This window comes from Ischnura elegans, chromosome 12 (assembly GCF_921293095.1).
Source record: "Ischnura elegans chromosome 12, ioIscEleg1.1, whole genome shotgun sequence".
In the NCBI taxonomy this organism is placed as follows: Eukaryota; Metazoa; Arthropoda; class Insecta; order Odonata; family Coenagrionidae; genus Ischnura; species Ischnura elegans.
Genome location: NC_060257.1, coordinates 4,725,094 through 4,741,894, shown reverse-complemented (window position 1 = coordinate 4,741,894; position 16,801 = coordinate 4,725,094). Strand labels below are relative to the sequence as shown.

Genomic DNA, 16,801 nt, shown 5'->3' with positions numbered 1-16,801 from the left:
TTATGGTTATATTGTATGATATGCGGTGCGCTGTTGCTGTAACATCGAAACGCGTCGTGTTTGAAAATATCCTGTGGAAATATTATAATGTTTCACTGAATTAATATTCATTTACTGTGTTCAGGAATCCTGTTTGCTTTCTTTTCTCCCCAGTGTAAGCAACACCCATCAATCACGGCTTTTCACGTCCTACTGCATCCCTCCACCGTCTTCTCCTCGTCTTTTCCAAAAGTTTCCTCTCCTCGCAAATAAGAAGATATGCCGAAGATATCCTTCGTCTTCGCAGTCCATCGCAGCTTCTAGAGTATCCTCTACATGTTCTGTTGCAATTCCTACATTCTATTTATCGCAGTCTCACTATATAATGTTTTTAAATGAGTCTTTCAACCAAACTGCTGACGCTGCCACTGGACTTCCTCACGCGATAGGCCCTGGAACTTGTACGAGATGTTCACTCAACTTTTCCTCGGACAAATGGAGAGATATATTGAGAAAAGTGGACGAAAAGCGGAGCCTATGGGAGGCAATGATTCGAATGGGACAAATGTTTTGGCCAAGCACTGAGGCATAAAGGGTTGGAAAGAATAATTGCACAAGGAAAGGTGGAGGGTAAGAAATAAGACTGAGCAAGACCGAGATTGGAATATTTGAAACAAATGGTCATAAATTGTTTTGGCTCAACAAACTGCTCCGAGGGCCAGCCTGACTGCTCTCAATGTATTCTGTTGAGTGCATGCACTAATATTAATAATAAGAACTGAAGTATAAGACACGGTCTCAGGCGTTACTTTGTGGAATTTATTCATCATAGAATAGAATAAAATAAAATTACATTGTTTTATTCCACACTTTATTTTAAACAGCACTATTTAAAATAAAGTTATTAGCGTGCTATTTAAAATAAAGTGAGGAATAAAACAAAGTAATTTTATTTTATTCTATAAGAACTAAAGTTTTCCACTAGCTCCGCTTTTCGTCCATTTTTCAAATCATCTCTTTATTTGTCCGAAGAACAGTTCAGTGAGCAAGTTGGTAGCACAAGTCCAGGCACCAAGTCCGCTGACAGCGAGAACGCACAGCCCACAGTGTGGGTCAAATGAAGAAGGCATTAATGTTGGCACTGCAGTATCTGAGCAATATGTGTTTGCTATAAATCCGCAAGAGTAATACTCACGGCACTTCCTTCGCGTCGTGCTGGCTGCGAACCAGCTGCGTCGTCTCATAGGGAACGAGCGCCAGTCCGGCTGCGGCGAGGGCGAGGGAGGCGCGGTCGCATCTGAGCGCCACGCCCCGCTCCCCGCTCACGCAACGGCACGGGAAGATGCGGCGTTCGTTGGAGGGACAGCGGTGCGGAGGGCCAGGCGCCACGTACACGCCGCTCGCCAAACCCACCAAGACAGCAGCGGCCGCGCACCACAGCACCAGCACCGACAACGAAGGACCCGGCGCGGAAGAGTTGATGCCGCGCCCGGTCGCGGAGCGGAAGACGACCATCTGCAGCCTACAAGGAGAAAAGGAATGAACATATCACACAGACATACACACATCTTTATCGGCACTCAAAGGTATTACCAAAACCAATAGACGATAGATACAGTCACGCGTTTTGTTACTATGGCTACAATGCTACTCGAGGGAACCTAGTAGCTAACGAACGCCAGCATACTACGGTAGATGAGATTATATAAATAAAATAAGAGAGATAGACTGTAGAACAGATAGATCCCGATGTCTTTTTTCCACGATCAATGGTGTGCATGTGGGAATCCTATTGCATACTGCATGCTAATGATTGATCACCCCCTGCCAAACACCCTAGAGGTGGCTCGCATGGTATTATGTAGATGTAGTCTCTTTGGATTTAGGTCGTTCAACTGTTGCTCTGGAATTGAGGAGACGCTGTAAGTTTGGATAATATGTTGCTTTGCGGGGATGCATCTACATTTACGCAGTACAGTGATAACCACCACCAGGGTGTGTGGGTGATTCTACACCAGGCATGCAGCACTCATCCTAGCCTCATTCAGGCCTTACTTTATCTTGACTTCTTGCCCTGACCTTACTTTAAGAACCTTGACTTACTCGAAGAACATCGCTGCAACCTCAACCCACTGCCGTCAACCCTCGGCAAAGGAATCGGCACTCTCCTTAAGTATTTCCAATCCTTTCATAACTCGCCAAGAACCAACTTTCCCTCCTCTTAGTTACTTCCACTCGTCAAAGTCTTTGTTTTGCAATGCAACCGGCGTGGAGTACATCGCCGACAATTACCGCACATTGGCCGAGTTTTCATTATTATGTTTTATAATTTGTCAACTGTAAGGGTCGTCATTTTCATATGTAGGTTTGTAGTACTCGTTGTTGAGCTCCGGGAAGTTACATTGCAGATTGATTTTTCTATTTGGTTTTGTTTCTCTTTTGAGAGGTTTTCTCTCGTTTATGTCACCGACAGTTCTCAACAAGACGTACGTTAGTAATTCAGTTGGAAAACTTACGCCACAATACGTTGCTGATCTTCTTTGTTCACATCAACGTCATGTATATCTTCGCGTTACATTTTCGTTTCCTCTCGAGGACAATTTCATTTATCTACAATTTTTTTACATCTGCATCACATGATTATCTTCTAACCGCTGGCGTGATTTACAATGTCATGGCATCAGCAATAAATGCGTGATGTGCGTCTTCGTCCTTTTGACTCACGAAACTCTTCGATGTCCCACATTCGTCCGGCCTCACCTTGAATATGTAGCGAGGACAAAGGATCCGGCGCAGAACGACTTGATCCGTGAACTTAAATAAAATTCGAATGAAAGCTGCGCGATTCGTCAAAAACTGCTACGGGCATACAGACAGTGTTACGCAGGTGTTAAACGAATTAGGCTGGGAGCCGCTGGATACTCGGAGGCTGCGCGTTAGGCTTAGATTTTTAGGAATGGATATCTTTAAGAGCGACACAGAGGACATAATATTAGAGCCCCATTATATTCCCAGGTCCGACAGAAACGATAAAATTAAGAGAAATATTAATATGCAGAACAGTTTGCTATGAGAATTTGTTTTTCCCCGAACTATAAAATGACTCTAATAAATGCTAGGCGGAATTTCATTAAATTATTTTATTTTTATTTTCCAACGGCTGGTGTCCTAAAGCCCCCTGCCACACGCCTTTTGAGGTGTCTTGCGGGGTGATGTGCAGATTTAGATGTAGATATTTACCGAGACGTTTAACGGGTAGCTGTTCCGGAAGTCGGAAGTACTTATTGCGTCTTATATTAAATACCTGTGGACACTCGCAGTAAACTCTAACACTGCCAAATGGAGAGATCAGAAACCAAAATATGCTGCGAATTTCCGTGGGGACGCCCGCCGCGCCGTAGAGTTAGGTTTCGCATCGCATGTTTTCCCGTAAATGACTTATAGTCCACCGTTGTCTGAGTTCCCCTGAGCCTACGTTCTTTAAAATAATAGGTCTGCTAAGTCACGGTGATATCGCAAAAATTTGGGACGTTCCATATTGACATACCGAGATGAATAGAGTTCACGAATAATTAGAAACAGAATCCACGGAGAAATCCCGTTAGACCACGTTTTAGGCCATTTTTACAACGTCGGATGCGGTCCTAGACAGTTTTGCAACGACAGAGCGTAAGTTTGATCCTGAATAGGCATTAGTTCAGAATATTATGATTACATTTGTATTTAGTTTATTGATAAATTTCAGCAAGAAAACTTACTACGCCAATTAAAACAATAATGAATCGAGTTATCAACTCAGCAATGCATTAAAATATTGAGTTGAGTTGAATTACAGACTTTTTTACACATCTGTATCACAGGATCTAATTTTTTTGAAAAATGATTTAATTACATGAAAATAGGTCTACATCTTTTGAAGGTCATTCGATGGAAATTATTCTATTTGAGGTAATAATAAAGGCTTTATGTGTGCCCTGAAAGTCTCAGGATAAAAGTTTAAGTTTTAAGCGATTAATCCCTATGTTTTCGGCATCATTCAATAGCGAACGTAGCAGATACACGTAAAATGCGCTCCAGACCTCCGGAATCGCACAGTGATAGTAAACTCATAAAAATTAGAAAATGGATTATAGGCACGGCACTATAGTTACCAAGTACAGTGGATATGATATCAAAGATTTTATGGCCTATCATTACAAAAAGTGAACTCACAAAAATGCAACAAATGACCCAGATGCGTTATTTAAGAAGAATATGAATTTTTATTACAAGGTTCGCAATGAATAGGCAGGGAATGTTGTCAAACACTTGTTCCTATAATAGAAATTTATTTTACGAATTTTCTAGATAGATACGTGATCTAATGGATTTTGAGGGGGTTAAAATATACCGACTTTAATTCACTAACTCATAAATTGAAACAAGTAAATAGCTAAAGAGTTACCGCCCACTCGAAAAGTTTATGACATCATTAGGTATAATATTGAGAGACCGATTCACTCAAATCATATTAAATTCTACCACCTATAAATAGAAATTAGAGACGATGGATTTAGAGGAAAACGAAAGAATAACACGATTTTTTAAAAATGCCAATCCGTAGCAAAAATAAGGATAATTAGTGCAATGAAAATTGTTACATACCGCTTCCCCGAACAACGGAGATCCCGCGCTGAACAACGATTGGCGATCGCAGAACGCGTCACGGCTGACGTAGTCTCTGATTGGCTGCGCAGTGTACGCGCGCGCGCAGTGTACGCCGAGGGATGAGCTGGCGGGATCGACCGATCGAAGTTGAATGCGCGACGGAATGACTGCTGGATGGATGAGGTGACGACGAGTGAGGAAGAAAGGGAGGGGAGATTGGGGGGGAGGCGCCAAACATGGTGGCCCCTGGTCGCCCACGCATGGCTCTCCAGATATGTCTCCGGTGACCGCCGGCAGGGAGAGCGAGCGCTGTTAGTGCCGATCCGCCCACGACTCAAAGGTCAAGACAACTAGGGAAGTGAGTCGCTCGCAGCTCTTTGGGAACTCAACGTCCGGGAAAATGTTTGCGGAATAAACGTCGCGAGGTTGCAATCGAAAAAAGCTGGACAAAACCTTTGGGACTTGTGATGAATTCTTCTCGGGTTTCCAACTGGCTTAGTTCTTGTTCTTCTTGGCATTATGGGACCATATTCTCCCTCTTAAATTCACAACAAGGCCTATTTACTCCCTTTCGTTCTATTATAAAATCCTATTATCTCCCTCGTTTACCCATTACTCTAACCTCTTACACTATTTACAACATTCCCTCTCCTGCGTTTGAAATCATCGAAGCCATAACCACCATTATAAGAGCTGAGAAAAAAAACTTTCGCTATTTCCGATGCATGTTAGTGGAGTGCAAATCTGTACGTCTCTCTAAAGATGGCTAGATGCGCAATGACCTGGATTCACATGGCGAAGGGGCATTCCATTGTTAAATGCTCGATGGAATGAGTTTACCTTTTTCATTGTTGACCTGATGATGATTAGCAAAACGTCGAAACCCAGCGATAGTAAAACCCATGTTATTCACATGATTATTGAAATATTCTACCCATTAACCCCTTAACGTCCAAGGGACATATATGTCCCAAATTTTTGAAATTCTCTCCAATCCAATTGATACAGTCTATTATTGTATGGATTGGAATTATTGAAGAATAGGATCTTGGCTTCAAGTTTTATATTATTTTTTTGAGATCCTTTAGATATTGCACTTTTCACATTGTTATAAACTTTCACTTGAAATGCTGTTTACGAAACAGAAATTTGATATTTTATAAAAAATTAATGATGAGATGAATTGGAAAAGGACTTTCGGTTTATCCTTTATATGTATCTGGTCTGTGGAACTATAGCCAAAAACTTCGCATTTGTGCTTTAGTTTTGACAAAATTAGTGTTTTTATGCAATGGGACATATATGTCCCTATGGACCATAAGGGAGCCCCTATGGATTATAAGGGAGCGAGACTTGGTATTCTTTCATGAAAACTAGTATATAGTAACTGAATGGCTAACGATGTTAGCACCCCCTGAACGGTAACTGAGGTAGAACACAATGCTCCACATATGGAGAAGGGTTTTAATTTTTGATTTTTTACTGTTCTGGATATGGAAACTTGTTTGCTGTGTCCCAAATAAGAAGTATTGTTTTCAAGTATTTCGACTGTCGCTGGTATGTATTATTATAAACTCCTCTCGGCATCATATTCGCTGGCAGAAGGGAAATGCCTTGTATTATATATATATATATATATTTCCATGTTTTATTTCATGGCGTAGATAGTATTACTATTAATAAAAGTCTAGACGTTGCCCCTTTGAAAAATAGATGTATGCTATACTGACTTGCCGGCGCTGACCCCAACTATCCTCCGTGGTGCAGAACTTCTACGCCATTCCAACGGGGGTAAAGACCCTCGAGGTTGTGGCTGTGTTCGCCTTCTAGAAGGCATACAGTGAATCTCGTGTTTTTTCTTACTTTGTAAGCGCTATGACGCAGTTTGGGAAAGACACATTCGACCAAATAACGCATTAGGCCTGGTATAAGGAGCGAGAAATAGAGGGAGGGTAAAAAAAGGACATTGTAACAGGGGCTTGGGGTTCCTCTGAAGAAAAGGTACACCATACCGCTTTGCTGGTGCCGAATCCCCCCTTTCTTCTGTGTCAATAGTTCTCCTCCCACTCTAGTGGGACGGTCAAGGTTCTCGACTTTTAGTCTGCCCCCTGCTGTGTTTTGATGCAGATCTGTGCATAGAATACCTTCCTACGACGCAACAGCATCTGCTGGTTGAGTGATTCTCTTCGTGTTGCTGTGGCCTGATACTGAGAGTAACAAGGTGAGTAAATATACTTCAAGTATTTATCCCCTTTTGCGAATGTAGTTCATACATTTTACAATAATTGCGGTGCTAATACGCTTGTGGACTGCTTCGTTGCAGTGGTTAGCCAACTGAATAGAATGCCGATAATTGATCGCTTATTCGCCGTATCTGACAATGATATCGAGCATATTCTGCTTGCTGATGAGAGCGATGATGAAGACAATCTTCCGCTTGACGAAGAAGATTTAGGCTTCCTTGGTGAAGATTCTGATAACGTGGGCGTTGAAATAATCATCGAACGCCCAATTCCAGAATTATCGCTTGCTGGTCCCTCTTCTACGCCGCAACCATTCTCATCTGTGAAATCAAAATTGATACCGACTTCTGTCCCACCTGCTATCATTTCAACTTTGCCATCATCTGACGACCCACCTGAAGCAAAACGAAGCAAACGCCATTCAAAAATAATCCCAAGCAAAGACATCAAATTCACCTGGAAGCCCCGTAAATCACATTTCCAAATGAAAAAAATTGATTATAAATATGGAGCGGTAAACCTAGATGTAGACTTGAGTTTAGAACCCAGTGCTTATGATGTATTTAGGAAAGCTTGCGGTTTTGACGAACTGGTTGCTCTGATCGTTCAACAAAGTGAACTTTATATGAAACAAAAGGGGGTATCTTTTCATACCACTGCCGAAGAGATTAGCGCGTTTTTGGGGATGAATTTCGTGATGGGGTATCATGTGGTTCCGAGTTTTAGGGACTACTGGTCCTCTGATCCTGACATGCAAGTGCCGTACATTGCCAATACAATGTCCAGGAGGCGTTTTGAAGTCATTAGGAATGCTTTGCATTTAGCAAATAATGAGGATATGCTTCCCAGAAATCACCCCAATTATGATCGAGCTTTCAAAGTTCGGCCTCTGATTAAACATTTCAATCAATGCTTCCAGAACGCGCGGAAACCAACTAAACAGCAGTCTATAGATGAGCATATGATACGCTTCAAAGGTCACAACATCATGAAGCAGTATATTAAAAGTAAACCTATAAAGTGGGGTTTTAAGATGTGGTGCAGATGTGATTGAAATTCCGGCTATTTGTATCAATTTGACTTGTATACAGGAAAAAAAACTGACCCAGAGTATGGTCTTGGAGAGGGAGTTGTAACGTTGCTGAGTAAATCCCTTGAGTACTTGTGCTGCGAAATATATATTGACAATTTCTTCAACTCACCATTGCTTCAGTTGAGATTACTAGAAAAAAATATATACCTATGTGGCACGGCTCGAAGTGACAGAAAACATATGCCAAAAAACCTCAAGCCAGATAAAGAATTAAAACGTGGAGAAAGCCACATGCTATCAGCAAATGGTGTCACTTGCGTGAAATGGATGGACAACAGATCAGTAATAATGTTGTCAAATTTCATTAATTCAAATAAGTCGAGCACTGTCTCCAGGAGACAACAAAAAATTGCAGAAAAGATACAAATTCCTTGTCCCGAGATAATAATAGCATATAACAAGTTCATGGGTGGGGTCGATCTAATGGATCAAAAAAAAATTACGTATGAAATTGACAGGAAAGCAAAAATTAAGTTCTACTTGAGAATATTTTTCGATCTATTGGACATTGCAGTGAATAACGCACATTGTTTATACACGCAACTTAATGAGGGCGCAAATCCTGATTATAAGGCAATTTCGCCTCTTCAATACAGACAAATCATTGCGAGGTTCCTCATAGGAAACTATTCTAATAGAAAGAGAGGTGTCCCGGCTGGCCCTGTCCGTAGTAGCAGGAACAGTATGCCTGCACCACAGCCTGAACATAAATTGGTGAAAATGCCAAGCAGGAAAAGGTGCGCAGAATGCGCAAAAAATAAAATTGAAAATCGAACAGCAAATATGTGTGGAATATGACATGTTTATTTGTGTTATACAACAGATAGAAATTGTTTTATCAGTTACCACTGTGTGCAGGGGGACACAGTCGCAAAAATGATGCATTATGTTTTTTTGTATTTTTGACATGTTTATCTATCAACAAAAATATGTATAAAACAATTTTCTTAATCTCATTAATAAGAACAATATAATGGAAATTTTAATATGTTGGATGTTGATTGATGCCCTGAAAAGCTTCTGAATTCTCATTTATTCTGTTTTTCTTTTTGTTTATTTGTTATTTTTAATAATTTTTGGACGAAATTTATGTTGCAATAAGTATAAAATGTTAAGATTTAGAATAAGACTTTATTTAAAATACAGGATAACATAATTCACTCGCCAAAATTATGAAAATAAACCATTTCCTAATCAACACACATGATTTTTTCATTTTGAACGAATTTTACCCATACCGTCCATAGGGACATATATGTCCCAGACGATATCTCATAAACTATTAGAGATATCACTTTGAAATTGATATTTTTGGAATCTACGCACCAATATTAGCCTAAAAACGCTGGCTTTGTTTTAATATTATGGCTACATTTCTTATGGACCTTAAAGGGTTAAGGTAGCTTTGCATGGAGTATTTAAGATGCATTCTGGCAGCGAACCCTCCCTTCATTAATCTCCCTATTCCATTCAAAATAAGGCCTACTCCCTTTCATATTCTATATAAAAATCCCGTTCTTTTTCTTTTCTCTCCCTCGTTTGCCTAAAACTCTACCCTCTAACACTGTTTTCAACATCCCCTCCCCGCTAAGTACTCGCTCCATCCATACCTTCTTTCTCCTCCGTGTCTCATCTAGAAGTTCCCCCTCCTCACCCACTATATCCAGCACTTCGTCGTTCCTCCTCCTCTCCGTCCATTTCGCCTTCTCCATTCCTCTTGACAGCAGAATGCCTGACCCGGTTGGACACCAGAGAGGAATTAATCTATTAATTTTGCCGGAAAGAACTTAATCCTTTAAACGGTTGATTTATTTCGCTAGGAAGTTGAAAGTAAGCAATAACGTCGTCAAATAATTTATGTTTAACATGCCGGACTTACTTTTTGCCGTAGTTATTTAATGCCGTTCTATTTTTTTGAGGTTAAAACTTTTCGTGAAAACCGACGCACGCCTTTTAAAGAGGCTTGTAGGGTAGTTGCCAAATGTAGATGAACAAAGAAAATTTTTCAGAAACCGTGCCAAATTTCGATTCTACTCGAAAATCTTTGAAATTCATAGGGTGATCGTATCTTGGATAATTATAAACGGAATGTAATGCTTTACATTTCTCGGCTCCGATTTTTTTCTGAAAATTACCAGCTTAAGCCCTCGTCTGTAATTTAACGAAGTGTCCTAGGGGTAAAACGATAAAACCGTTTTATAATACAGGTCTACTTCGTAGTTTTCGATTAAGTGTTGTGTATATCAACCATTAGATATCTAAAGTGAATTGAAGGCGATGATGTGTTAACGGGAGAAACACACATCGACAGTAATTCGGGAAATGAGTATAATGACTCATTTTAAGCAAAGTTTTTATATTGCTAATAGAAAACGTGAGTTTTGAGCGCCTCTCGGAGGCGAGGAGTCGTCTTAATGAGATGGTGGTTTTCGATCTAACATGGCTGACAGGGATGGAATCGTATCCTGCTAAACGGAGCCAAAATCGGACCACCCCGATAACTGACGCGGTTTGTCGCAGAAGATTTATCCCCTTTTTTCCATCTATCGCAGACATAATCTATAAGCCTTTCTCGACTCAATTGAATAGAATAAAATGAGCTGAAAGAAAATTTCCAAAAATTTGCAAGATTTCAATGTTCTTCGAGAATCTTTTAATTTAATCTTTTAATTGTATTTTAGATAAATGTGAATGAATTATAATATTTTACGTTTCCCACATTTTATTTATTTTTTTCTAAATTACCACTTTTAGCTGCTACGTGTTAGTGAAATACACTGTGGAAAAAACGATCAAATGTTTTATTATACAGGTAGTTTTCATGTATTGTGTGGTTTTTCAAGAATAATTATTCATAACTCATTTAGGATTGTGTTTTTTTAACTTGATTTCACCCCACCGTGTAGAGCCGTGAAGTGAACAGGCATGGGTGAAATGAGATAAACCGACCGAAGGAAAAAATTTACATAAAATCTTTTGCAGAAATTTCAAGTAGAATACTTTTTGCCTGATGTTCAAGATATCTTGAAAGAGCCTAATTATTAAGGTAAAAACGATCACAAGGATGAGATTAAGGAAATAAACTGCAGAAGCAGTAAATCTGAGATTTCGTTTTTTCCGCGAACAATGAGGGACTAATTTACTTGCGATAGTTTAGCTCTCGGATAACTTGAATCGGACTCGGATAAAACAGGCTCTGCATGAGCACTTTATGACTTATTCTATTTGTAAATTACAACTATATATGCGTTGCCTACTTGGCATGCTATAACTAAATCACTTACTACCCTAACTATTCGTTTTTCTTTTATTAACCAATAGTTTTATTGGCATCTTCGTGTCCTTAGAACTCTTCTGGTTTCTGGTCTGACCGCTTGTGGGGTTCCTGACTGCTTCGCCAGTGTCTGGCTAACGTGCGCGTGTCTGATTAAGGATAAGTGCCTGGCGTGCCGTGGTAGTGCCTTGCGGGGTACCTCGTAGATGTAGATTCAGTTTGCAGTATGATGCCATACCGTACTTGAAAATGTAAGTACAAATGTTTACCTACAACACTAAGGGCGAACAGTATAAAAGTTCGGAAACCATATTAATCGTTGCAGTAATCTCGGATGAGTGTGCTTCTTTTGTTTTTAACCATCGGCCTTTTCAGTTGTCGGGAAAGCACCGAAATAAAATCGTGGTCGACGAGGTGCCTGGATGTCGATGGCCGGCCAACGGGGACGCAATTAGCGCCGACCCGCCCACGCAGTGACCCCGCTACTCCATTGGATTCCAGCCACACAACACATGCCGACACATCGTGCGATTTCCGCAACGGCTAGATCATTAATTTACAGCAATTTTTAAAGCTTCAAGGTTTTTATTTACTGGTCGAACAGAAAAGAGACATTTTGCCAAAACGATAGGGTCGGGAATTCGTTTTCCCAATTGAACAATAAAGGACCTTTATAAATGCTAGGCGGAACTTCGTAAAAGCATTTCATTTCTATATGTTAACCACTGGTGTACTGACACCCCCTGCCACACGCCTTTTAAGTTGGTTTGCGAGGAAATATGCAGATTTAATAGTAAGATTTTTATAGAAAAAGTTAGCTTTGAATTTAAATTCCACACTTATTGAAACATTTGGTCCACGGTTTTGGGGCGTTCATGGGAAACATTAAGGCGCATTCGACACCATCTATGATTAACAGCTGGTCTATAGAACATATAGGTCCAAAAGCTCTAAATTGTCCCTAGAGAGCAATTATACCATAACCCATAGGCCAATGGCGGCGTTCATAGGAAAAAAATCTAGCAAGGCGCCTGGTTAAATTTATTCGGAAATTATCGTGGTAAAAATTCGAATGTAAATTCAGGGAAAATTTAATTTGTCATTAGAGTTGCCATGGTGACAGGTGAAACTTTGGAATGCGCTTTGGATATAATTTTTTCTTGCTCATTTCATCTGTGTTTTGCTTGCTCTAACCGTGAATAATAGAAGAGGATATTGAGGAATGAAAATTATTTTGAATGTGTTATGGATTAATTGAATTAAGTCCGGAAAAGAAATCGATGCCGATAATAAACATTAAAATATAATCTATCAATAGCTTGTGTGCGGCAGTTGACTGTTACTTCTACTGAAGAATGACAGATGGCGTCGAATACAAGTTTATATTTCTATAAACGCCCCAAAGCTGCGATGCTAATTTTTCTTCGATTTCAGAGTTAAAATTTTTCTATAATTTATTCACATAAATTAGCTTGCATGCAGAACTAACACCTAACTGCCACATACAAAGTATTGTCCAGTGGCGGTTTGCCCATAAGGACTCTCGGACGCCGCCCCTCCCAAATATTTGAAAAAGTAAAAAAAATAATTATCCATTAATTTGTAATTATACATTGATTAATGAAAGTGTTTTTCAGTCCCATATATCGAAAGTGTTGGAAAAAAACGAAAAGAAATAGCGCGAAAAGTTCGTATTTGTAGCCGTGGGGCGCTGGCCAGAACGTCCCAATCCATCCCCATGCAGTTATATGGAGAGTGGTAGTGGTGGGGGCTGCTGGTGCTATGACGCGTCTAACATGCTGCCTTACGGAAGCCTTGGGACGTCGTCCGAGATTGCGCAGAGCGACGAGTGAGTTGACATCGCTGCGCAGGCCGGCGGGCGTATAATCTGGCGTCTTCTTGGTGCTGCCACAGAAAAGGGACCTACGGAATCAGAATGGTCACTGTACTGGGTGTAGTTATAAGATTTTAATTTTTAATTGCTGGTAGGTATTGCTACAGTAAATAAATTAAAGCCATTAAATAAAGTAAAGCCATTATGCTTGCGTTTTTTGGTGTTTGAATTCCGGAACACATAAAATCCAACCAGTTAAAGGCCGTATTGACGAAGGAAAACTATTCTCGATTATTTGCCACAGTTCTGTTATGATTACGAATTTCAAGAACCGTTGGGAAACTAATAATTAATATTTAGGCCTTAACAATGTATTAATATCTTCCCGATGATTAGAAATGCGGTACCTATTTTTCAGATAAATTTATCATAAGACCTGCAGTATTAGGAAAAATCAGTTAACATTCCCCACTGATTTATAATTTAAGAAATAGGTGCGTGCGTGATAGGGTGAATGATTAAACATGATTTAAACCGTAAAACGTGACTTTAAATAGAGTCATCCAATGAATGTCAAGAAGTGCCGCGTACAATGCACCTTTTGTGTGTAGGTTCATCATTTTTCTAGCCGTCCTTGTTGTATTAGTTCATGTTCACCTAATTCATCAGCGGCAGAGCGGTAGCTGTCTGACGGAAAATGTCCACTTGGGTCTGATTTAAGTGGCTTCGAAGAGTTCATATCAGTGCGGAGATCCTTACAGCTCCCATCTGTGGCTCAGAGTCGTCTTCTTTTACGATCTAGAATTTATATATTATTATATCATGGCAATGATTTCGAAGTCATGGTTATTCCAAATGCGACCCGTTGGCGTCTCGTGTGTTTACCACTTATGAATCTTAGACTCAAGGAGATGGTTCGTGACGTCCTTTGTTTGCTTGAATGCCTTTGCTGACCTTAAATTCGTCCCTCAGCTGAATCAGCATTAGTGGACCACGACTTCTATCTCCCTTGAGTCGTCCTTATAGTAACGGCATGACTCTCGGAAAGAACGGAGTGAAATGAGTTCAGACATCATTTTCGAGGATTTAACTGTGCGTAATTGCCGATTAAGAAGTTTCTTAGTGCTGTGTGTACATTCAAGAAGACAATTTTGAATTGATCAACAGTGCTCGTTTTTTTTTAGGGAAATATAGGGAAAAAATTTCCCAATTCTGTGTCCAGGCACCTTGTTCTTTTTGGTGGTATTTTTCGTCGGCCTATTTTGTGTCGTCCCTTGTTTATTTATAGACTAGTGCCCTTGCCATGTGTTCAATCGGAAAGAAATTGTTGTCCGGCGCTGATTTCAACGAACGTGCAATTGATCACTTTGCTGGACAAAAGGAAAGAACGATGGACTTCTGCAATATAACTAAAGGCATGTGAGTATTTCAGATTTTGTTAAAAATGTGTGAGAAATGTTTAATTATTGATTTTAAATCATACTGTATTCAAGAATCATCGCGAACACCGCCATCAAAGTTTACATCTGCAATAGGAAAGCGCGCGCATTCTAGTAGTGTTTGTTGCCTAGTGGAAGTCAGTGACACTCCCCTCCCTCCTCAGGTGTTACAAGTTTCATTGCTACCTAAATCATTGCAAATGTTGTATAGATTTGACAAATAACGTATTATGATTGCAAAACGAACAACAGAAGTGTATTGAGGGCATATCCGCACGAAGAATGTATGCGATAAAACCTAAAGTTACGTATTTTCGTTTGTATTTGCAAAATATCGCAGCAAATATATTTTTATTCTTCAAGATCATTGATCAGTATAATCGAGAGTCCGGAATAAGCCGATCCGTATGACCGAGAGTCTATGGCATTTGGTATTTATTAATCAAGCTTTATTAGGAAAACTAGGTATTTTTGTTGAAAAAAACGGAACATATGGCATCACAAAATTTAATTCCTAGATTGCCGTAAAACTTAATAAAATACACGAAATATTAAAAACTTATGACCCCCCGGTGGAGTGCGCCCCCCCTAGCATTTGACTCACGAGCCGCCACTGGTATTGTCATTGTGATTCTTTTCCGCTTCGATGTCTTTTCCGCGGTTTTCTTCTCAATTACATATAATATCCATGACTATCCTTAGATACCTTCCGATTCACGGAAAGTACTTAAAAAATACGGAAGACAATAGAATGAAAAAATTACTCAAATTCTAAGTGTTCTTCAAATTTCCACGCTAAAGTTTCCGTTAATTTTACAAAGCAAGGAGACTGCATAGAGGAGGCCCCATTCCATCCCATTGAAGGCTGATTTCTGTTGCGACTTCGGTCACATTTTAATCGGTTTTCAAAAACGTCCGCGGCGCGGTTATGTGTGAAATGCGATCCACTTTTTTCCAATAGTTTGCAGAAAAATGTTTTTAATTGTGTGGAATAGCATTGAAAAGGTATGAATGTGATAGCTCACATAATCAAGTGTATGAATTGAGGTTAACACTCCTAAGTATACCAAATTTCCTCGTGAGACTCGGATCAATTTGTCCGTCAGCGACGCGAGTGGCGACTTTCGTAAACCCATTTAAATGCGCGGTGGGTGGCAACACATTTAAGAGGCCTTAGACTTGAGACTAATCCTCTTTTGCAGTATTCGCGTTGCAAGGTCTCATGCTAATTTTAAGTACAACGTCGCCATTAACGATCGTATGAGCACTGGAATATTACGCTAAGTTCTCCCTGCAGATAATTTATTGCTAATTTTATCGATAAAGCGACTGTTACGCTTGGTAATTATTATCTCTCGTTTTAATTTTTAAATTCCATTTTTGATCTCTGCATTTTCCTCGGGTTTTCTCCCGCGTTAATATGCTTGTGAGCGACAGTTTCACTGACTATCCTGCCACCTAGGGGCGCAGCTAGGAATTAAGGCTGGAGGGGGGGGGGTTTAGGTGCAACTAATACCGGGGTGTGTGGGGGTATGGAATACCCACCAGGATAAGCGGTAGGTGCGATAATATATTTCGGAATTTTAAGATAAATGGTTCAAAATGGCGAGTTTTACGGCTTTCTGAGGGATATTTTATTTATCTTTACACTATTCTATAAGTAATATCAATCCAATTAAGTAAAATGGATTAAACTTAAAAATTTCTCTGAGCTCTGGGGGGGGGGGGAGGTTTCATCCCCCAAACCCCCCCCCCCTTCGCTGCGCCACTGCTGCCACCCTCTTCAGGTCTACGGTCAAACGGTCACCGAGAAAACCTTCATTTTTACAATTTTTTTTACCGAATGGTGCGGAATTTTTTCCCTTTTTAAATTGGCCCCTGATCGTTTTCAACATGCGTAAATAGCTAAAATTCCATTATCTTCCTAGTTTTAATAATGGAGTAATTTACGAAAATAGATCCGAAATTCATTACTTATTGATGCATCAACGTTTTCAGCTTCAAATTATTCCATTTTTAACTGTTAATTATTATTTTCCATAGCAGCAGCGACCGCAGAGCAGCCAATAGCTAAACTATCAATCTCATTGAGGAAATAAATATTACAACAATTAGATGCCCGGCGTTTCTCTGCATTGCCTTGTAACAGAGTCATATTGATTTAGCTTTCATTATTTCTTTTTTCAAATAGTTTCACAATTATTTTAAAAATTAGGAGAGGGACCTTTTCAAGAAGCATGTACTGTATGAATTTGGCGTTGAATCACGTCTATAACTCAACTTTTTCTCATT

At 39.8% G+C, this 16,801-nt stretch overlaps 1 protein-coding gene across 2 annotated transcripts in view; it reads right to left on the bottom strand.

The window, feature by feature from the left end:
* LOC124169016 (toll-like receptor 6) overlaps nucleotides 1-16,801 on the bottom strand; it is a 95,235-nt gene that overhangs the window by 51,953 nt on the left and 26,481 nt on the right. The window contains exons 1-2 of one of the 2 annotated variants that reach the window (XM_046547479.1): nucleotides 4,624-4,776; nucleotides 1,175-1,501 (exon numbers count right to left, since the gene is read on the bottom strand). In XM_046547479.1, the coding sequence (XP_046403435.1) occupies nucleotides 1,175-1,494 (320 nt within the window). In that variant the 5' untranslated portion in view covers nucleotides 1,495-1,501; nucleotides 4,624-4,776. Of the gene's footprint in view, nucleotides 1-1,174; nucleotides 1,502-4,623; nucleotides 4,777-16,801 lie in introns of those variants that run through there. The other variant, XM_046547478.1, reaches the window with a different exon arrangement.